The following is a 24,485-nucleotide window of genomic DNA, read 5'->3' on the forward strand; positions in this document are numbered from 1 at the left end:
GCTAAGAACAAGTATGAACATTTGAATACACATGCAAGCTATTAACACTTTAAAGTAGGCATGCATCCAAAAACAATTCATAAAACCCTAGACTTTCAAAGCCTAGTATATGGTGAACCAAAATAAACTCTTTAACAACATTAAAGAGAAAGAAGAATTTAGTGATTCTTTACCCTTGAAGCTCATCCTTGATTACACAAGGGATTCACCCAAGTGGAGGGCCTTCAAGTCACCTCCAAGCTCCTTGAATCCTCCTTGTGTTTTCCTCCCTTTAGTGCTCCTTTGATGATTTGAGGAAAAAGGATTTGTTCTCCAAAACACCAAAAGCTTGATGTCTCTAAGTCTCTTCACCAAGGTTGTATCTTGTGAAGATGAATTGGATGACTAAGGGAAGAAGAGATTGCTAGATGTCCCTCCCCTTAGTGGCCGGCCTCCTTAGAAGAAAATGGAGAAAATGTTTCACCCAATTTCAACAAGAAAAAACCCTAATTAGAAAATAGCTATAAAGTTGCTTTTATAACCTTTTCTTTGGTGAGTGGCAAACTTGTAATAAAGCAAACTTTGCCCATTCACCCTAATGGCCGGCCCTCCTTGGTGTTATTGGGCTATTTGCCCATTTTGTTTTAGTTGTCATACAACTTGAACATAATGGGCCTTTTGGACCAAAACGATTTTGGGCCCCGAAACCCAAAACCAACATATAAGCCCAATACGAACCTTTCGTAAAATTAATTAACCAATTAATTAATCTTGACCATTATTCAATTAAACCATTTAATTGCTTATCCATTTCATATAATTTCTTCACATACATCCTTACTCGGTGTACGATCCATTAGGTTCCAATTAGGGAGGCAGTGGGCGATGTTACTCTTAACTATCGATTTGTGAATTGAAACCACATTTCAATTCTCCCTTTAATGATTAGTGTTACCTAATCATTTGGGCTTCCACAAACCATGAGTGACACCTAGCAGTATGTCATGGTTACCCAAGCTAAGTAGAATTGGTTGGAGAACCTATCCAGTTACAACTACAATGCAATACGGTCATTCTCTAATACAATACTCTTAATCACATTGTTTAAGTGATAGTTTGTTTCATGTCTACTATCCAATGTGATACTTTCCTATATGATTCCCTTGAATATGATTTGGAACAAACTTCCTAAGTCATATTCATTTGCTTTGGCCAAAGACTTTAGAATCATATCTTAGAGTATTCTCCCTCCACCATGGAAGGTTAGAGATCCCTTGTTGTGCATTCATATGCCTACATGACTAGATAGCTTGACCCCAACAATGCCGTGGACACTCCGATGGAATGCCGTTTGACATGATCAAAGATCAAGGACCTAACCATTAGACATCTATGATGCCTCAGGTCAAAGGACTACTTTGCATATTGTAACTTTAGAGTTCATACATGACATGTATGTTTGAACTCTCTTTTGATCGTAGTTCAGTGTACTCGATTACTCTTTCGAGCACCTATGTGTTTGTCTTAGTGTCCAACACCAAATGACTTGAGACTAGTCATACTCACGCTTGAGTCAACACAACACATACTAACCTTAGCGGATTGTCAATGCCCAATTGGCAATCCTATGGCTAGGAACGTTTTAGGAATGAACATAAGAGAAAGGTCTCGATAATCTAACTCACTTAGATCACTTATCTCTTAGAACAAATACATTCCTTGGATTCTCTTATTGCTTAAACACATGATACAATAAATAGTGATTAACAATAAGATTTGCCCTTCATTAAACATATAAAAGTTTAATACATTAAGTATTCCAAAAAACTATTACATCAAATGAGTGGCTTTGTGGGCACACTTCCAACATTCCATTCATGAGATCATATATATACATGAATTAATAATTCTAGAAATTGCTTCTTTGTTGAAAAACATATGTGAGTACTAGTTTTCATGTTTACTCAATCTTCTCACATATACCTAGTATAGGGAGTGTAGTCAGAAATTATTGTGTGAAAATAAGAGTGTATCTAGTAAGGAATTGAGGAAATTCTCTAAGGTATGTTACCACATTCAAAATGTTGTTTTAATTGATTAAATGTGAGCTAGTGAATGGTGGCTATGATTAAGTATGCTCGAGGGTAAGGATTGCTTAAATCTATGTGAGTGGTGATCTTTGGCATGTCATGTTTCATTAAAAATCCCTGAGGCAAATGTTGGAAGGTCTAGGTTATGTTTTGTTTGTTTCGTTTGTTTTGTTTTGCTCGAAGACTAGCAAAAGCTAAGTGTGGAGGAATTTGATAGGTGCATATTTATGCGACTTAGTTAGCTTGTTCTTGTGCATTTATGTTGTTATTTCTTTGTCAATTATGTATTTTAAGCTATTTTCGTGTGTTTGTAGGTCCTAATAACAAAGTTGGCAAGAAAGTGCATTTTGGAGCAATTTTGGGCTGAAATGGATTGCATGCATATGAAGCAAGTTGGATGGACATTTTTGGTGTTTTAGAAAGGGTTTAAACATATGCAAAAATATGAATAATGAAGTTGAAGTGTGGAAGTCTGCAGATACATACACTTAAGGAACAATTTGAAAGGAAAAGAAGTGAAAGATGCCATTTGTTGGATTGCTTTACAAGTTGTATTCACATTTCCAGCAACTACAAACATAATTGCAAGCTGAAATAATGCATAGCATGTGTGTGAAAGTGTCTAGCAGCAGGTGCATGTGTGAAGAGGTGTAAAGTGGCCAAAAGTTGGTGTTTGCAAGATGAAATGATGAAAAACATGTGTGTGAAAGTTGTCTAATAGCTAGTACATGTGGAAGTGAGTTGGAACACAAGGCAAAGAGTGCAGAAAATCAAGTTTGCAGGCACATGGACAACTCCTTTGCCGTGCACTCCATCCATTGTTGCAGCATCCTTTCACCTTTCCTTTGTCTACCATGTGCACAATATTTTTGTCCACTCAATGCACTTATGGCTGCACACACCACTCCATTTTACCCCCATGCCGTGCATCATGACTCCACTTTCACCCTTGAATCATTTCAGCACCACTTCATTGAATCATTGCTGCACACACCACTCCATTTTCTCCTACAAATGCCATGCACTTCCTCTATAAAAGGAAGTGTGTGTAACAGCCATAGTGTGCAGATTTTGATCCATCAACACTATCCACCCTTCACCATAACTCACCTATATCCATCCACCACCATAATTTACCACTCATCCATCAAACCATACCTTGTGCCGCAACAAAGAGAAGAAGGAGAACCTTTGGACGTGTTTGCCATTCAAGTTGGATTGTTGGAGCGTTTTTAGGTGTATTCATTCTTTGTTTTTAATGTTTAAGTTTATGTATCTTTGTTTTGCGAACATGAGGAACTAAACCCATCTTGGCTAGGGGTGATTTCAAAGCCATGATTATGTGTGCAATATGAGTTGATAAATTCCAGTTATTAATTCTTGAATCATGAATGCAATTAGCTTAACTATTTGATTGATAACTTATTTGTGTTTGTTGATTGAGGATCGATACTTAATTAGCATGCATAAATCTGATGCTAGAATATAAGGGAGTTTCACATAATCGTTACAAACTTATATTTACAAGTAGTGGAGGTCGCTTATAAACGATCGCATTAAGTTTAATTCCTAGCATGAGCGACATGATATCATAGTTGCAAGTGCTTTGTCAATGCTTATGATTTTCATTAAACGTAATGATCTTTGATTGTATCTCTATTATGATGTCATGTAAGGAACTTTTGAAGAATGTTTTGGGTTGTCGAATGATGTCATCCAATCCAATAATACAAGGAAAATATGAGGATTAACTAGTGATGTCATGGTTAATTTGGGGCATTGTCGTTTATAATTCAATGAAGGAGTAACTGGAAATCAAGTTGTCTGCATAAATGGCATGTGTGGAGAAAGAGCCTCTAGCTAGCTTATCATCCATCTAATTCAACCAAATTCGTCCAAAATCTGTCTTAAGTTTTAGTTACTTGTTTTTATTTTAAATTCGTCCAAAACTCAATCCCCCTTTACTTTAGTGTGTCTAATTAGTTAGAATCTGTTTTAGGTTGTGTTTTTAAGTGTTTTGATTCAAGTAAAAGTCAATTTTCGTCCAAAGTCATTCCTAGTGTCTAGTTTAAGTTTAATTGGTTGTTTTAAGCTGTTTTGAGTATTTTAAGTTTGCTTTGAGTCTTGTGAGTCTTGTTAAGTGTTTTTAAGTTTAGTTTTATGTTTTTGAGTCAATTTAGAAGTTATTAGCAAGCCTTCCTAATCCCCGGCCTAGAACGATCCCTACTTATACATATACTACAATTGTCAAAAGATGGTTTTAATTTGTGTGTTATGTTAATTTTCGCATCACATTCGCCTCAGGGATTTCCAATGGAACACGATACATTAAAAATCACTACGCACATAGATTTTAGTTGTCCCTACCCTCGAGGGCATACTTAATCACAGTCACTACTCACTAGCTCGCATTTAATCAAATTAAAACATGGTTTTGATGTAGTAACATGCCTTAGAGAATTCCCTCAATTCCTCACTGGATGTACACTCTATTTTCACACAGATTTTCTAACTACACTCCATACACTAGTTATATGTGAGAAGATTGATGTAAACATGTAAACTAACACTCACATATGTTATGATCAAAGAAGGCAATTTTTGGAATTATCAATGCATGTATATATATATGATCTCATGAGCGGAATGCCACTACTTAGACGTGGGATCCATGGATACCATATGCTCATACCAATCCCAAACTCCACATATTGAAACACACAACAACCAAGATAAAATTCTAAGGGTTGTAACAGGGCTAAGGGTATTGGCTAACAAAGAAAGGTAAGGATAAACAAAGGTTCTTAAAGCAATAGTAAGCAAAGCAATGAAATCAACTTAGAATTCACTCTTGAATGCAGCAAATAACTTGAAACACTAAGGGGATTTCGTACAACTTAGGGTCATATTCAACTTTTTGGACCCTTTCTTCAATAACCAATACTTGTGAGTTCATTCTTACTTATTTTGAACTCTTTTTCTTTTCTTTTTTTCCACTTTTTCTTCTTTTTCATGTTTTTTTTTCTACTCGTGTACATAACCTTCCCCCACACTTGATTTCTACAATATGTTTGATCAAAAGGAATTCCTTCTAAGTCATGCTCCACTATACTTTAAGAACAAGGGTATGGATAGTCCTATTCTAGGCTAGGTCGGGATAATGTGGCTAACAAAGAAAATAGGCTAAAACAAGGGTATGGATAGTCCTACTCAAAGGGGTTGAACCTACAATACATATGCAAAGGATTAAGGCTTTTTGGCTTTGGTGGTAACTACTAAACAACTTCATCTTGTTATATGTTATACACTCAATTTTAAGCTTTGAATGAAACGGGCATGAGTTCTAATATTTGGAACTAAAATGATAAAATGCATTCTAAGTAGCAACCAAGCAAAGAATGATCAGATCATGCAACGACTTTAGAAAATAAGAAATCACAGATTAATAACTCTCTAAATAATGTTTAGGCTCAAGTCTCTCAGGATTGTAGCATTAGTTTGAGTTCCTTCCTTCAAGCATGTTACAAAAACTGATATTTTCCTTTGTGATTACATGTGAATTCGTTAATGACAACTACAACCAAGAATAAACCAAAGAGCATATCAAACTTCCATTCATGTTTTTAATTTTTTTTAACAGTCATGCAATAAAAACCAAATCCTCATCATTGTGTTGGAACGTATTCTAAGACACAAACACACAAAAATGACTCTAAAATGACTCTTTTTGGGTTTTTCAAAACGTTTTCTACTTTTTTTTTCAAATTTTTGTATTTTCTGCTAAAGACACACTAAAACACATCAACACACACTACAAACACTTAAAAATAGTGAGAAACAACTCTAGTGGTGCTAGGTGGTGAAATCCTACGAATTTTCAACAAAAACACTTGTTTACCCCCCCCCCCAGTACTTAAACCAAACATTGTCATCAATGTTTCAAACATAGACTCACACATAAGCAAGCAAACGACACAATGAACAAACATGACAAACATGGCAAAGTAAAAGCAAGAAAGAGTAGAGTTTAAGAACACAAATCTGGTTATGATGCCATAGCTTCCTAGTTCTTCTTTATTCGCATGGATTGTCTCCTAAGAAGCACTTGCTTTAACGTCTTCCAGCTGGATGATACATCCATTCAAACTCCCCTAGGTCCCATGGCACGGAGTTGATCTTTGAATGGGAGGTGATACTTGAAATGATCTAGGAATGGTTTAAATTCTGTGTGCTCCGACATGAAATCAAGAATAAACACCCCTTCGAAAGTTGTAGGACTAGAAAATTCAACCAGATTTGGTGTTGTGAGAGTTATGACTTGTCCCGTGTCATAAAATCCAACTTCTTTGGGAATTGTCGTCTCAAGTACATCCCCTTTGATGAATTCTTGATATTCCCCAGCCACTTATTTCTCTTGAATCATTCTTCTTGTTATACAAAGTTCTTTGAACAATTCAACACATTCTGGAACTTGATTTGTTGTACCAAGAATTTGGATATTACTTTGCACCCTTGGAAGGGCTTCCAATATGTCTTTTTCACTTTCTTCTTCCTTGGAAATCATGAACCTGCAAGGGATAGGGACATTTAGTGGAATGGGGTTAGAAAGAATTGAATTTGGAACAACCTTACTTGAATTGGATGATGTAGGAGCCTTAGAAGGCTGCGGCAAGGGTTGTTCTTCCCATGCCGTGGATTTGTCTTCCTCATCTTCTTCAAGCATTAACTGTTTGTCTACTTCTGTGTTATGTTTAGACATCTTTAGTTCAGCTTCAACCTCCATACTACTTCCTAAAGTGATGGCTTCAGCGATTTCAAAATCTCCCCATGGATTGACAATGGTTGAGCTGGAGAGTTCACTTTGTTTTTAAATTTGCCCCATGAATTCCATCATCTCTCCAAGTTTTCAATTCGCTCATCTCCTTAGCTCAATTTGCTATTCGATTATTTTGATTTTGTAATCCCTACAATACAGAAGTTAGTAATTGAATAGCTTGATCATTATCAAATAGCGAACCTGAATTTGGTTGGGCATATTGTTATAGGGGAGACTGTGGTAGTGCATATGGCCATTTATAGAACTCCTCAGATGGCTGCCAATATTCTTCTTGTTGAACTTGTTGAGGTTCCTTCCACATAGAATTTGAATAATCTCTCCAATCTGAATTGTAAGTGTTGGAAAACAAGTTGTTTCTTGATTGATTATGGCCTTGATAACCCCAAGCACCTCTATTCTCATTGAATTGAGGACATTGATGAGTTTGATATCCTTACCTATAGGACACACCAAATGTAGGGACACTTTGCATTGTGGTACCAATATATCACGCTACCATATCGCTTAACTCCAAACAAAATCTATCAAAAGCACAACACCCACAAGAACAAAAGAATCAGGGAACTGCCGATAGAAAACGGAGCCTTCGCTGAAAGGCAAATCCCTTCCAATGATATGTAGGGAGTCCTTTATGGACCCAATTGCAACTTTGTTGTCTGCACGAAGGAAATTCATGGAGAACTCATCTCCTAACGCCCAGAGGCAGCGTTGAGGGGGAGCGAAATGTGCAATGGCATAGGACCCCTAAATTTAAAGGGCCACAAAAAAATTTTGGTATCTTATATTTATATGTAATAATGTTATATATTAAAAAAATATTTTTATTAGCACTTTAAAATCTTATTATGCACTTTTATAAGTGTTATTTTTTTTTCTTTTGAGATATTAGAAATGCCAATAGCAACACCTTAAAAACGATTTTCTTTTCAATTATATTATATAATAATGCTATATATTCAAGTGAAACTTTAAAGTTAGAGTTTTTGAAGCTTTTTTTTTTCTTTCTTTGGTTGCTTAAGATTGAACTGTTTTTGATTATTTAGAGAAAGTTATGTTTGTAACTATTTTTACTTATTTAATGATACTTGTAAACCTAAATGTTGTTTTGATTTAAGTTATTATTTTCTAGTACCAATATATTGTCCTACTTAAAAAAAAATTTAAAATAAAAAAACTATCTTAAAAAAGGGCCCTTTTATAAATGTCGCACATGGCCCCCGAAATCTCATAGACGGCTATGCTAAAGCCCCACCATGGGTTTATTGCCAAAAGTGATCGCTGGTGTAAATTCTTACATTATATCATCTTTTCCTTAGAGCTACCTCAGTGATTTGATTCCCTTTCCCAAAGATATGTAGGCAATCCTTTACGGATTCAATCACACCCTCTTGTCAAACAATCCCATTCCCTTTATCAATAAAGAAGTTCTGGAATTTATCTGTCTTATTTAGTTACATTCAATGTTTTGTCAATCTATATGTCTTCAAAAACTTTGCACAGTTGCAAATTTGACAAAATTCAAAAATAAACACCCCTTAATGTTTCTTTTTGCTTTTTGAACATCTTATTTGAAATAATCTTTTTGACTCATTTGATCGATTGGACTAACAATAACGGAAGTGCAACAAAGTCAAGGAACGGAAGTGAACATTTGAGTCAATTACCAAAACAAATGTGTAGGTAGTTGAATCACGGATGAAAGTAAGCATATTCTATTCTTTTTTGGTACAAAAATTAATCAAACTTTATTATATTAAGAGGAAATTATAATTCCATTCAACTTTTCTATATCTTCTGGACAAAATAGTTGACACACCCCGACCTAAAATCAAGGCATGCTGGCCGTCACATGAGGGTGACGTAGCCATGTGCACAGTACGGATGCAATAAGGATATGAAATATACAAATAAATAAGAACTGAAAGCTAATTAATGTGCACTAATAAGCAGAAAGTGCTAGGAATGAGATACAAGTGTAAATACACCTAATCAGAGCATAGAAGTCTAGGTGCAGTCTAGTAGGACAAGTACTAGTTATACAGTACCAGAAGAAGTCCTACGAATATTATACTTTGTCAGAACTGCCAAGATCCACAAATGCCACCAATAGCAAGTCTACCTAAAACCTGGAGGGGAGCAAAATAGAAAATGTGAGTGGGCAAAAACAAAGCTTTTCAAAATCATTTCATTTACCAAATGCTCTAACCCCTCGCCGTAAAACATGTATAATTTTCCCAGAAATGAAATATAAATATATATATATATATATATATATTAGGTTCTAAAAAGCGCTAGGTGCTAGTCAGGCGGCGGGTAGGGGCCTAACGCCTAGGCGGCTAGGCGGGGGCCTAGGCGGCCTAGGAGGATTTAGGTAAATTTATTGTATATTGTGTAAATAAGTAGAGATTACATAAAGTACATGTATCCAACAAGCTTACAATTTGAAAACACATTAACCATGTAATCAATCTGAGTGTTTTTGGATGATATATGTATCTAACAAGGCAACAAGTATCCATCAAGCTTACAATCAAAATGAATGTTCTTGGATAATACCTGTATGCAATAAGCATCCAACAAACTTCCAATTTAAAAGCACATTGTCATTAAGCATATAATCATTGTCATTGAGCATATAATCAAAATGAGAGTTCTTTTCTTGAGTATCCAACAAACTTACAAATTAAACATTGTCATTAAGCATATAATCATTGTCATTGAGCATATAATCAAAATGAGAGTTCTTTTCTTGAGTATCCAACAAACTTACAAATTAAAAGCACATGAAAGTTGTTTTCCTGAGTATCCAACAAACTTACAAATTAAAAGCACATTAAGCATAAAATCAAAATGAGTGTTCTTGGATAATACATGTATCCAACAAGTTCACAATTTAAAGTTTAAACACATTACACATAAAATGCAAAATGAAAGGGATAAGGATATAAGATACTTGCAAAGTTTTAGAGCTAGGCCTAAATCTCTTCTTCTCCACATCCTTCCAAGATTCTCTCCGTGTCAGACTCAAACTCAATTTCTTCTTCATCATCTCCTTCTTCTTCTGTGTCCTCATCCCATACAAAATCTTCTTCATGAAGCTCTCTTACTTCAACATTTCTAGAACTCCTCCTAGGCTCTAGGGAACTATCCACCTCTAATTGCTCTCCATCCATTCCCGAACCAAGCTCAGTTTCTTCATCAACACCCTCCACAATCCATCCTTGCGCCATACTAGCTTCATTAGCGAGTAGTATATCCACTTTCTTCTCTTTCTCTCTTTTCTTCTTGTTCATGATCCTCGCATTGAATTGGACATAGACCAAATTATTCAACCTTGTAGTATCTAGTCTATTCCTTTTCTTTGTATGTATTCCCCCAAAAGTGCTCCAATTTCTCTCACACCCGGATGAACTTGTAGTCAATGAGAGAATTTTGATAGCAATTCTTTGCAAATTAGGCACACCATTGCCATAAGTAGACCACCATGAAGCTAAAAAAGTACAAAATACAAAATTTGAATTAGACTAGTAAAGAAAAACAATTAGAACTAGACTAGTAAAGAAAAACAATTAGAATCATACTCGGATCATAGTTGTCATCATTCTCAACGCATCCAATCTCTGCCAAATGTCTTCCAAATCCACCATTTTTTTTCTTGTACTTCGGCATCTCTATATTAATAACTCGGTTTTGGACTTCAAAGTTGTCGGGGAAGAACTTCTCAACATAAGTAAACATGGCGTCCATGACTAATGAATCATGTTGAATGCTTGGATCTTTGAAGAAGTAAAAAGGATTCAAGAAATAGGCCTCCATATGTAATGGACCATCAAGCCAATCATGAGCTTTTTCATCAATAATTTGTATGATTGGTCTATAATGGGCCTTCTTATTTTTCAATGCCTCTTTGATCTCATTCCTCACTTTTTGTAGCTCCCTGTACAAAAACCCCATTGATGGCTTTTTATCCCCATCCACAAGTTGAAGAACCTTAAACAATAGTTCAAACACTCTCAAGCAAAGTAAGACCCCATTCCAAAATTGTGCACTCACCATGGTAGCATATGCCGCTTTCCCCTTTGTACTCTTAGAATGTTTGCATTTTTCTCATTCATCACTAGCAACCATAATCCTCAAGTCCTTTTTCTTATCAACCAAGCTTTGCAAAGTTAGGAAAGAAGTTGCAAATCTTGTGACTCCGGGTCTCACTATGTCTCTTTTCTTTGTATACTTTCTCATCAATGCTCATGTTTTATGATGAGCATAAATGAAGATAGCAAAAGCCTTTGCCTTTTCAATCACTCCTTTGAACCTAGGTAGGTTACCAATTTCTTGAAGCATGAGGTTCAACGTGTGAGTGGCACATGATGTCCAAAACATGTGTGGCCTCTTGTCCAACATCTTGTTTGCCGCTGCCATATTGTTAGAAGCATTGTTGGTTACCACTTGAACAACATTTTGTGGACCAACTTCTTCGATGCACTTGTCAACATATTCAAATATGTATTCCCTGGTGTGTGCTTCACTAGAGCATTCCTTGGAAGAAAGAAATATTGTGCCTTCTTTGCATGTCACACACAAATTCATTATACTTCTTCTTTTTCGATTGGTCCAAGCATTGGTCATAATTGAGCAACCATTCAAAGCCCATTTTTCTTCATGCTTCTTAAGAGATTGTTTTACCCTTTCCACCTTTTCTTTCAATAAAGGCTCTCTCAAATCATATTGACTTAGAGGTTGGTATCCCGGGCCAAATTGACCAACTGATTCCACAAAGCATTTGAAGCTATCATTATCAATGGCATGGAAAGGAATACCGGCTTCGTAGACCCATCGAGGCAGATATTGATCCACCTGATGTGTTCTATCCTTCCAAATTGCATCATGAAGATTTTGTTGTCGCTTACTCTTGCTTCCATCATTTGATTTTGAAGAACCAGGATTGATGGAGAATGCAAACCTATCAATAACCCCAAGAGTTCGCAACCTTTTCCTTGACTCAACAACTTCAATATCTTTATCTTCTTCAATATGTGGACCTCTTCCCTCACTTCCTCATAGTAGTGCATGTTTCTTTCTTTCTTCTTCTTTTTTGCTTCATTTAATGCGGCTTTACATTTTGCTATATCTTCATCCAAAGACTTTGTGCATCCAGCTACATTTCCCTTGATATGGGCTATGTGTTGTTTCATTCTATAAATGCCACCACTGAGTACTTTTTTACACAACTTACACTTCACCTTATCCGAGTTTGAAGGATCCGCCAACACCCCATATTCCCATCCCACATTGTTTGAAGCATGCTTTAATGGATTATCTGATTGGGTGGACAACATTGGATTAGATGCTCCGGATGATACAGTGCCCGCCATCTAAAAAAGCAGAAAATCATTTAACTATAAGTACATGAAAAGAAGGCCCTCCATCGAGAAGAATAGAATCATAGAGTTTGTAGAAATTAAATATATTAATCCAAATCCTACAAGAAGCAGAATTAAAGCACAACACAAGCAAAGGCAACTAGAAAAAGAGTAGTTAGCATGTTTAGATTAGTTGTCAAAGCAGCCAACTTTTCTTATGCTACTTCGAAACTAAATCCACAGTGATAAAAATAAAAGTAGAAGAAACATCAAACTTACAATGAAGGAGGCTTATGATAGGAGCATATTTATGCGACTGAGTTAGTTTGTTCTCATGTATTTATGTTGTTATTTCTTAGTTAATTATGTATTTTAAGCTATTTTCGTGTGTTTGTAGGTCCATAGGCCTTATAAAGCAAAAAGATGCATTTTGGTGCATTTTGGAGCAGTTTTGGGCCTGGAATGAATAGCACGTGGATGGACGAAATTGAAGACTAAAAAGGCTAGGAATGTGTTAAAGAGAAAGAAGAATTAATGTAAAAAGGACAAAGAGCTCAGCCACAAAGGGGTTTCACTCCACCATTCACCTTTCCATCATTGCCGTGCACCACCATTGCACTCCCTTTGGATTCCTATGCCGTGCATCATCATCCATGTTCCCTCCATTGACTCATTTGTTGCATCATTTCACCTCCCTTTCCTACCATGTGCACAATCATTCATGTTCCCTAGCTGCAACACCACTCCATTTTACCCCCATGCTTTGCATCATCGCTTCACTTTCACCTTTGAATCATTTCAAACACCACTCATTGCACTCAATTGCTACACCATTCCTTGTTCCCTCCATCATTTCAGATTTCATGCATCATTACATTGACTCATTGCACTCAATTGCTACACCATTCCTTGTTCCTTCCATCATTTCAGATTTCATGCATTATTACATTGAATCATTGCACTCAATTGCTACACCATTCTTTCTTCCCTCCATCATTTCAGATTCATGCATCATTACATTGACTCATTGCACTCAATTGCTACACCATTCTTTGTTCCTTCCATCATTTCAGATTTCATGCATTATTACATTGAATCATTGCACTCAATTGCTACACCATTCTTTCTTCCCTTCATCATTTCAGATTCATGCATCATTACATTGAATCATTGCACTCAATTGCTACACCACTCCATGTTCCCCTCCATTGCCATGCACTTCCTCTATAAAAGGAAGTGTGTGTAACATAAATTTAGTTCATACTTAGTTAGATCATTCACTCCCATTTCAACACAACCTTCATCCAAACACATCCATTCATCTTCACATCTATTCCTCCATACAAACAAACCTTCAAACACTCACCAACACCTTGTGCCGTAGCAAAGGAAGGGAAGGAAAGTGCTTGGACGTGCTTGCTGTCCAACTTGGATCGTTTGAGCGTTTAGGTGTTTTCTTTCTTTTGTTTCTAATGTTTAAATTCATTTCCTTTTGTTTTGTTGTAAATATGAGTGGCTAAACCCCTCTTGGTTAGGGGTGATTTCAAAGCCATGATTATGTGTGCAATATAATTTGATGAATTTCAGTTATGAACTCTTGAATCGTGAATGCAATTGGCTTAACTATTTGATTGATAACTTATTTGTATTTGTTAATTAAGGGTCGACACTTAATTGGCATGCATAAATCTGTTGCTAGAATATAAGGAAGTTTCACATAATCGTTACAAACTTATATTCACATGTAGTGAAGGTCGCTTATAAACGATCGCGTTAAGTTCAATTCCTAGCATGAGTGACATGATGTCATAGTTGCAAGTGCTTTGTCAATGCTTATGATTTTCATTAAACGTAATGATCTTTGATTGTATCTCTATTATGATGTCATGTAGGGAACTTTAGAAGAATGTTTTGGGTTGTCGAATGATGTCATCCAATCCAATAAAACAAGGAAAATCTGAGAGTTAACTAGTGATGTCACGGTTAATTTGGAGCATTGTTGTTCATAATTCAATGAAGTAGTAACTGGAAATTAAGTTATTTGCATACATGTCATGTGTGGAGAAAAAGCCTCTAGCTATCCCATCCATCATCTTATTTCTCAAATTTATTTTACAATCTGTCTAGTTTTTCATACTTGTTTGTTTGTTTCAACTTCATCCGAATCAAAACACCCCTTTTAGTTTCTTGTTTCAAAGTGTTTCAAATCTGTTTTAGTTTGTGTTTTTAAGTGTTTTGATTCAAGTAAAAGTCAACTTTCGTCCAAAGTCATTCCTAGTGTCTAGTTTAAGTTTATTTAGTTGTTTTAAGCTGTTTTGAGTATTTTAAGTTTGCTTTGAGTCTTGTGAGTCTTGTTAAGTGTTTTTAAGTTTATTTTTATGTTTTTGAGTCAGTTTAGAGGTTATTTGCAAGCCTTCCTAATCTCCGGTCCAGAACGATCCCTATTTATACTTATACTACAATTGTCAAAAGAGGGTTAAATTTGTGTGTTAAGTTAATTTTCGCATCAGCTTACAGGAGAAACTTGTTTAAACATATATTCATTCATCAAGTGTGTCCCGAGTTGGCCTGCTCAAGATCTTACGAAAAGGAAACAAGCTATTTACATGATTGTTTCAAACAAAATAGGACTTGCAATGTGCATGAAGAAAATGTTGTTAGAAATATGCCCTGAAAGTCAATCTTTGGAAGAAACCTTTCAGGACAATGAATGGATGTATAGATGATTCTTGTACATCAAATGGCAAAGATACTAATTAGGACTATCTCAACACACGATATATGTCCTAAATAGTGAATCCATGGACAATGGATTGATGGAAGAAGTAATCTAATGATGTTAGACTACAGAGACCTTCTTCACATAACCATCATGTCCAAAAGGTTCCTGGTCATAGGATTGTCGGAGGGATACTGACAATGCATAGACCGGTACATACTATGTCCGCTTCAATTGGAAGGATGGAAAGTCTCGTCCCATTCGTGTAGTGACACTAAGACAAGTATGTAGGTGCTCATTAAGGGAATGAGTTCACTGAACACAATCGAACGAGAGTACTTGCATAGAGGTCTACTCACATGTCAAGCAAGTAACTCTAATGGTTGGAATAATGTAAGTAGTCCTTTGACCTGAGGCATCATAGTTGTCTTGTGGTTAGGTACTTGATCTTTGATTAGGTCAAAGTCACTCCATCCGCGGGTGTCCACGGCATAGTTGGGGTTAAGCCACTTAGTCATGGAGGCAAGTGAATGTGCAACAAGGAATCTCTAATCCTCGTTAAGAGAGGATGAATACTCTAAGATATGATTCGGGAATCTTCGGCCGAAGTATCGAGCGTAATAAAGGAAAGCGTTCCTATACGACTCAAATGAATCATATAAGAAGGAATAATCACATTAGGGGTTTGACATAATATATCCATACCCTAGTAATGTGATTGAGAGTATTGTTTTAGAGAAGGATCGAATTACATTGTAATTCCAATTGAATAGGTTCTCCGAACAAATTCTACATTAACTTGGGTAGCCATGATATATGGTTAGATGTCACTCATGACTTGTGAGTTCTTCTAGATGATTAAATGTAGTCGTCAAAGAAGAAGGTGAATTAAAAGTAAGTTTTAATTCACTAAGTGATTGGATTAAATATAATCAATTGGATTGGTGCCAATCACCTCACTGCCTTGCTAATTAGAACCTAAAATGATTGTACACCGATACACTCTTGTAGTGAGTAACTAATGGATGATGGAAATAATTAATTGGATTAATTAAGTGTTGTGATTAATTAGAAAGTCTAAAGAAATCATAAAAGCGATAAAAGATCGTTTTGGGCTTAAAGAAAAGTTCGGGTGTAATTGGGCCCATTGGGCCTAAACCCATTGGGCTTTTATTCAAGCATAGGATGACTTGAAATGATAAAAGCCCAAAGCCTAAACCATACACATAGGGCCGGCCAAAGAGAGGGAAAGAGAAAGTCAAATTGTTGACTTGTTTCTTTTGTTATAAAAGGAACTTTATAGTGAAAAAGTTCATTAGGGTTTTTTGTGTGTTCATTTCAACAAAAGAGAAAACAAAATATCTCTCTCTCAAAACACAAAGGGCCGGCCACCAAAGGGGGTTTTTAGCTAATCTTCTTTTTCTCCCTTTGGTCATTCCTCCATCCATCTCACTACACTAGTGGGTGTGGATCTTTAGAGGTCTTCAACCTTGGAGACTAAAGGAGAACCAAGGAGCACTCATTCTAGCAAAGTGGAGGAGGCAAGGAGGGAGGCTAGGCTCAAGGAGTTCCAAGAGCAAAGAACTTGGAGGTGGTCTATCCTTGGTCTCAAGTCTAAATCAAGGGGTATAAATCTACTCCTACACTTTGTTCTTCAATAAAATGTTTTGATGCATCTTATATAAACCTATGCATCTTGAAGGGTATTTGCATGACTATAGCTTTGATATTATTTGATAACATGCTTCCGTTGCTTTCGTATATAAATTTTGAATTGTATATGCATGCTAGTCACTAGAAATCCCACATGAATCTCATTATTTTCCCTTTAAATGTTGCTATCATTGATTCATTATCAGATTCAGATGTACAAAAACATAGTTATTTATGTGTAACCAACTAACCAAGTAAGCCTCTAAGAAGTTCAAAAGAATTACAGCCAATGAATAAGAATAACTAATCCTTCTCTTAACTAAACTAAGAGCCTATGAATACACAGTTGTAACTTGTAACCAGAGATCAATTTCAAACATGTAAATAGGGATTGACTGTTATTGATGTAATCCTCATGTATTATAAATTTATAAATAGATTGCTCAACCACATTAATGCACGGTATGCAATGAAGGAAAAATTTTGTCCTAGCTAAGAACATGTGAGAATATTTGAACACATATGCAAACTATTAACACATTAAAGTAGGCATGCATTCAAAACAATTCTAAAACCCATGACTTTCAAAGCCTAGTGAATGGTGAACCACAAGACTCTTTAACATCATTAAAAAGAAAGAAGGTTTTAGAGATTCATTACCCTTGAGCTCATCCTTGTTTACACAAGGGATTTACCCAAGTGGAGGGCCTTCAAGTCACCTCCTAGCTCCTTGGATCTTCCTTGTGATTTTCTTCCTTTTGATGCTCCTTTGCTCCTTGAGGATGTGAGGAAAGGATCTCCAAAAACACCAAAGATTTGGTGTCTCTAAGTCTCCACACCAAGGATGAGGTGTGAAGATGAAATGGATGACTTTTTGATTGCTAGCTATATCTTCTCTAAGTGGCTGGCCTCCTTTAGAGAAAAAGAGAGAAAATGTTTCTCATCTTTGCCTCAAGAAAACCCTAATGAGGTAAAAACTATAAAGATGCTTTTCTATCTATTTTCTTAGGTGAGTGGCAGACTTGCAATTAAGCAAAACTTACCACTCCCTCACTATGGCCGGCCTCTTTTAAGTGATTGGGCTATTTGCCCATATTGTTTTTAGTTGTCATACAACTTAAACATAATGGGCCTAGTGGACCAAACCCTTTTGGACCCTGAAGCCCAAAACTAACTTAAAAACCCAATACGAACCTTTCGTATAATTAATTAACTAATTAATTAACCTTGACCATATTTCAATTAAACCATTTAATTGCTTATCCATTTCATTTATATTTCTTCACTTTCATCCTTACTCGGTGTACGATCCATTAGGTTCTAATTAGCGAGGCAGTGGACGATTGTTACTGATAGGAGCATATTTATGCGACTTAGTTAACATGTTTTCTTGCATTTACTTAGTTAGTTATTGCTTATAAGAGTGTTTTAAGCTATTTTCGTGTGTTTGTAGGTCCTAATAACAAAGTTGGAAAGAAAGTGCATTTTGGTGCAATTTGGAGCAATTTTGGGCCAAAATGGATTGCATGCATATGAAGCAAGTGGGATGGACGTTTTTGGTGTTTTAAAAAGGGTTTCAACACATGCAAAAATCTGAATAATGAAGTTGAAGTGTGGAAGTGTGCAGATACATACACGTAAGGAACAATTTGAAAGGAAAAGAAGTGAAAGATGCCATTTGTTGGATTGTTTTACAAGATGTATTCACATTTTCAGCAACTACAAACATAATTGCAAGCTGAAATGATGCATAGCATGTGTGTAGAGGTGTAAAGTGGTCAAAAGTTGATGTTTGCAAGATGAAATGATGCAAAACATGTGTGTGAAAGTTGTCTAACAGCTAGTACATGTGGAAAAGGGATGGAATACAAGGCAAATGCATCAGATATTGAAGAATGAAGGCACATGGACAACTACAAAGGAGTTGAATTGAATTAGCAAAAAAGGAATGATTGCCTTTTGTTAAAGGCAAGACACAATGATAAAAGAGCATGTAAACTAGCTGTTTTTGCATCATTTTGGTCTTTGTTTGTATTGTTTATTGAAGCCACTTGAGTGATTCTTTGCTTTGGAGCTTCTATAAATAGGGAGTGAAGGGAAGAACACTAGACATTACACTACATCAAAAACACATCAACCACCCCTCCATATTCAGAATTTTCGCCAGAAATCATTCCCTCTCTTTGCCGCAGCCTTCCACCACCATTCTCCCAAATTTCTGCCAAAATTCACCCCTTGCCGCACCCCCCATCAATCCTAAACCCTTCCATACCCTTCCCTACCCATTCTCCCATACAAATACCACCCAAAAACCTGTCCAAAGTCTCTGTGCCGTAGCAAGGAGGAAGGAGAATTCGTGGATGCACCTGCTATCCAAATTGGAGTATCTAGGTGTTTTCTTTCTTTTGATTTTAATGTCTAAATTTATGTATATTTGCTTTGTGAGTATGAGGAACTAAACCCCCCCTTGGCTAGGGGGGAATTTGAAACCATGTTTATGCTTGCTATATGATTTGATTACTTCTAATTGCTTTTCATAAGTTGTGAATTCAATTTACTTATCTACAAGAATTAAAACTGATTTGTGTATGTTGGTTGAGAGTGCACGCTTAATTTTCATGCATAAGTTTGATGCTAAGATATAAGAGAGTTTCACCTAATCGTTATGAACTTATATTCACAAGTAGTAAAGGTTGTTGATCACAATCGTGTTAAGTAAATTCTTGGCATAAGTTTCATGCAATTCATAGTAACGAGTGCTTCGCCAATGCTTATGATTTTCATAGAACTTAATGATTCTTGCTTGTATCTCTATTATGCAATTCATGTAGGGAACTTGTGGGGAATTCTTTGGGTTGTCGTATGCAATTCATCCAATTCAATAACTTAAGGAAAATCTGAGGGTTAATTAGTGCAATTCACGGTTAATCTGGGGTGTTGGGAATTCATGGTTTATTGAGAAGCAATTGGAAATCGTTTTGTATGAAAGTGTGACATGTGTGGAGAAGAACCCCTTAGCTAGCTTTCCATCCATTCACTTTTATCAAATTCGTTTTAGAATCTGTTCAATTTACAAAGTTTGTTCTTGTTTTCAATTTTCGTCAAAACTCAATCCCCATTTATTTTGAAGTGTTAGATTAGTTAGAAATCAATTTAGTTTGTGTTTTTAAGTGTCTTGAGTCAAGTCATAACCCAATTTCGTCCAATTTAGTGTTAGGTGTTTAAAACTGCCCAGAAAGTGTTTTTAAGGCAGTTTTGAGTGTTTATTTGCTGTTTTGAATCTTTTGGTTTGTTTTGGTGTTTTATAGTTTAGTTTTGCATTCTTTGAGTCTAGTTTAGTGTTTTAAACTTTGTTTTTACGTTTTGAGTCAGGTTCAAGTGATTTGGCAATCCCTCATAATCCCCGGCCTAGAACGATCCCTACTTACATACTTTGTGTGCTTATATATTTCGCATCAGTTACTCTTAACGATCGATTGTGAATTGAAACTACATTTCAATTCTCCCTTTGATTAAGATTAGTGTTTGCTAATCTTCAGGGCTTCCACAAACCATGAGTGACACCTAGCAGCATGTCATGGCTACCTAAGCCAAATAGAATTGGTTGGAGAACCTATCCAGTTACAATTACAATGCAATACGGTCATTCTCTAATACAATACTCTTAATCACATTGTTTGAGTGATAGTTTGTATCATGTCTACTATCCAATGTGATATTTCTTTATATGATTCAATTGAATATGATTTGGAACATACTTCCTAAGTCATATTCGTATGCTTTGGCCAAAGACTCCCGAATCATATCTTAGAGTATTCTCCTTCCACCATGGAAGGTTAGAGATTCCTTGTTGTGCATTCATATACCTACATGACTAGATAGCTTGACCCCAACAATGTCGTGGACACTCTCGATGGAATGCCTTTGACATCATCAAAGATCAAGGACCTAACCATTAGACATCTATGATGCCTCAGGTCAAATGACTACTTTGCATATTGCAACTTACGAGTTCTTACATGACATGTATGTTCGAACTCTCTTTTGATCGTTGTTCAGTGTACTCGATTACTCTTTCAAGCACCTATGTCTTTGTCTTAGTGTCCAACACTAAATGACTTGAGACTAGTCATACTCACGCTTGAGTTGACATAACACATACTAACCTTAGCGGATTGTCAATGCCCAATTGGCAATCCTATGGCTAGGAACGTTTTAGGAATGAACATAAGAGAAAGGTCTCGTTAATCTAACTTATTTAAATCACTTCTCTCTTAGATCAAATACATTCCTTGGATTCCCTTATCGCTTAAACACATGATACAATAAATAGTGATTAACAACAAGCTTTGCCCTTCATTAAACATATAATAGTTTAATACAATAAGTATTCCAAAAGCTATTACATCAAATGAGTGGCTTTGTGGGCATACTTCCAACAATCTCCCACTTGCACTCAAAGCCACCTTCTCATGTATCTAATACCCATCTTTTCCATATGGCTGTCAAGTTGGATTTGAGACATTGGCTTTGTCAGTGGATCTGCTACGTTATCGGCTGAGGCAATCCTGAGGATGTTGACTTTCCCCTCGGCAGCATATCTTCTAATGATATTAAAGCGCCTATCAAAATGCTTGTTCTTTTGATGAGCCCTGCGTTCCTTGGCTTGAGCTATCGCCCCACTATTATCACAGTACAAAGTTACTGGTGATGTAATGGTTGGAACCACTCCAAGTTCAGTAATGAACTTCTTTATCCAGAACGCTTTTTTGCTGGCTTCAGCTGCAGCGACATATTCTGCCTCCGTCGTGGAATCAGCAATTACATCATTTTCTTGCTTTTCTAGCTAACAGCCCCACCATTCAGAGTGAATACATATCCTGAGTTGGAACTTCTATCATCGACGTCAGATTGGAAATCTGCGTCTGTATAGGCTTCCACTCGCAACTCTGTTGCTCTTCCATAAACGAGAAACATGTCCTTAGTTCTTTTTAAGTACTTAAGGACCGTCTTGACAGCTACACAGTGTTTTAATCCTGGGTTAGATTGATATCGACTAGTAATGCTCACAGCATATACGATATCAGGCCTTGTGCATATCATAGCATACATGAGACTTCCTATGGCGGAAGCATAAGGAATAGCACTTATCTGCCGTATCTCTTCAGGAATCTTAGGTCCCATGGACTTAGAAAGGTGAATTCCATGTCTCACAGGAAGAAGACTTTTCTTAGATTGTTCCATCTGGAACCTACTTAGCACCTTATCTATGTACATAGATTGGGATAATCCAATTAATTTTCTGGATCTATCACGATAGAGTTTTATCCCAAGTACATAAGATGCATCTCCCAAATCTTTCATGTGGAAGGTTTTGGACAACCATACTTTTACAGAAGAAAGTACTGCAGTGTCATTCCTGAATAGTAATATGTCATCTACATATAACACTAGGAATACAACTGCATCCCCAACGACCTCTTGATAAACACAATTGTCGTCTTTGTTTTGAGAAAAACCAAACGTTTTGATTTCAGTATCAAAACGAATGTTCCAGCTCCTGGAGGCTTGCTTAAGTCCATAAATGGACCTTTGAAGCTTGCATACCTTAGTCCTTTCAGACTTGGACACGAAACCTTCAGGTTGAGTCATATAGAGCTCTTCCTCTAGGTAGCCATTTAGAAAGGCCGTCTTCACGTCCATTTGCCATATCTCATAATCATGGTACGCAGCTATAGCAAGCAAAATCCGAATGGACTTAATCATGGCTGCAAGAAAGAAGGTTTCTTCATAGTCAATCCATTCTCTTTGCCTGTGACCCTTGGTTACGAGTCCAGACCTGATTTTGATACATGGAATCCATCTTGGATTTCATGGCCTCTTGCCATCTCTTTGAATATATGTCAGACATTGCTTCAGTGTAGTCTCTAGGGTCTTCCTTTGTGTCATTGTCACCTAGAAGGTGCAATTCCCCAAAGTCATTATCTAAGCCATACCTCTTAGGTGGCTTGCTAACCCTTTCAGATCTACGTGGAGCTAGAGGTTTAGGAACAGGGTTGTCAACTTGTCGAGTGCTTATTTGTGGTTCATATTAATCTTATTAATTTCCATTGTTTTACTTATAGTTCCTTTGAGAACAAATTCGTCCTCTAGAAACTTAGCAGTTCTGGCGACAAAAACCTTTTGGTCGTTAGGATGGTAGAACTCATATCCCATAATTTCTCTATAATATCCCACAAAATAGCACATAACTGATCTCGCTTCAAGCTTAGTAGCTTCAAGCTTCTCGACATATGCTTCACAACCCCAAATCTTAATGTGATTAAGACTTGGCTTTCTTCCATGCCATATCTCATAGGGCGTCTGTGAAACTGACTTGGAAGGTACTCTATTAAGCAAGTAAGCTGCTGTATATAGAGCGTATCCCCATAATGTTATTGGTAGATCTGCGAAACTCATCATAGAACGAACCATGTTCATCAAGGTTCGATTTCTCCTTTTAGAAACTCCATTAAGTTGTGGAGTTCCCGGTGGAGTCCACTGTGATATTATTCCACACTCTTTGAGATAATCTAGGAACTCGGTACTTAGATACTCTCCCCCTCAATCTGATCTTAGGATCTTTATTTGTTTCCCAGTTTTCTTCTCAACTTCCTTCTTGAATTCTTTGAACTTTTCAAAGGATTCTGACTTGTACTTCATAAGATACACATAGCCAAACCAAGAATGATCGTCGGTGAATGTGATATAGTAGGAGAAGCCTCATCTCGACGTATTAGACATAGGTCCACATACGTTAGTGTGGATTAACCCTAGAATTTCAGTGGCACGCTCTCCTTTCCCAGTGAATGGAGATTTGGTCATCTTCCCTTTTAAGCAACATTCACAAGTACCCATTTGGTCATTACCTAATGGGCGGAAATATCCGTCTTTCGACATCTTGCGAATCTTATCAAGGTTCACATGTCCAAGTTTAAGATGCCACATCTTTTCTCGGTTAACTTCTTCTCTAGCCCTTTTGGGTTTTGAGGTATTACCGCTTTCAATACAGTGCATCCCACTACTTATCTCTAAGTGAAAAAGTCCCTCTATCATATTACCATGAGAGATAATACGACCGTTCAAGTATAAAGTGCAACTCATTTTGTCAAACAATATCGAGTGCCCATCTCGTAAAAGCTTAGAGATAGAAATCAAATTCTTTATACATGAAGGAAAATATAAACAATTTTTAAGTTCCAAGACTTCCCCAGAGGGCAGTTTAAGCATGTAGGTGCCTATTGCTTTAGCAGAGATCTTAGTGTCCTTCCCAACTCGCACAATCATCTCCCCATTGTGCAATGTTTTGCTCCCTGTTAGTCCCTGCAACGAATTGCAGATATGTTAACTAGCGCTTGAATCAAATATCCAGGAATTGGAGCTCATTGTAAAAGCACTCTCTATGACAGAAATAGTCCATTCAAAAGTTCGTGTCATAAGGCTCGCAATGCGTACCCTGTATTTCTTCTTCCAACGTTCATCCTTTCCATAATGAAAGCATGTTTCTTTGGATTTTATTGCCTTCTTCTTATGTAACCTTTTCCTTGTGATTGCAGTCTCACTCCCACTGTCCCTTTTGAAACCTTGTTCAAACTTACAGCACATGTCAATCATCTCGGTAAAAGTATGATTGAATCTATTCACTTTATAGTTTACAATAAACTTAGTGAAATCATCCGAGAGAGATGCAAGGAAAAAGTCTTGGGCCATTTTCCCATCGATGGAAGTTCTTAAACTTTCAAGATCTTGAAAGATCCTTTCCATCTTTTGTCCTTGTTTTTGGACCGATGACCCCTTTGCCATTTTGG

General features: G+C 36.6%; 1 protein-coding gene across 1 annotated transcript; it reads right to left on the minus strand.

The window, feature by feature from the left end:
* Window positions 1-9,881: 9,881 nt before the first annotated feature.
* On the minus strand, window positions 9,882-11,145 carry LOC114823291 (uncharacterized). The gene is made up of 3 exons (XM_029098784.2): window positions 11,032-11,145; window positions 10,488-10,896; window positions 9,882-10,396 (listed from the first exon to the last, which is right to left on the minus strand). The coding sequence occupies exons 1-3, from the start codon at window positions 11,143-11,145 to the stop codon at window positions 9,882-9,884; spliced, it is 1,038 nt and encodes a 345-aa protein (XP_028954617.2).
* Window positions 11,146-24,485: the final 13,340 nt, after the last annotated feature.

This window comes from Malus domestica, chromosome 09, assembly GCF_042453785.1.
Source record: "Malus domestica chromosome 09, GDT2T_hap1".
Taxonomy (NCBI): Eukaryota; Viridiplantae; Streptophyta; class Magnoliopsida; order Rosales; family Rosaceae; genus Malus; species Malus domestica.

Coding starts and splice junctions, on each gene's coding strand:
- LOC114823291 (XM_029098784.2), bottom strand. CDS start 11,145: ATGAGAAAGTATACAAAGAAAAGAGACATAGTGAGACCCGGAGTCACA. Junction 10,897..11,031: donor AAAAGGACTTGAGGATTATG/GTTGCTAGTGAT, acceptor CTATTGTTTAAG/GTTCTTCAACTTGTGGATGG. Junction 10,397..10,487: donor TGATGACAACTATGATCCGA/GTATGATTCTAA, acceptor GTACTTTTTTAG/CTTCATGGTGGTCTACTTAT.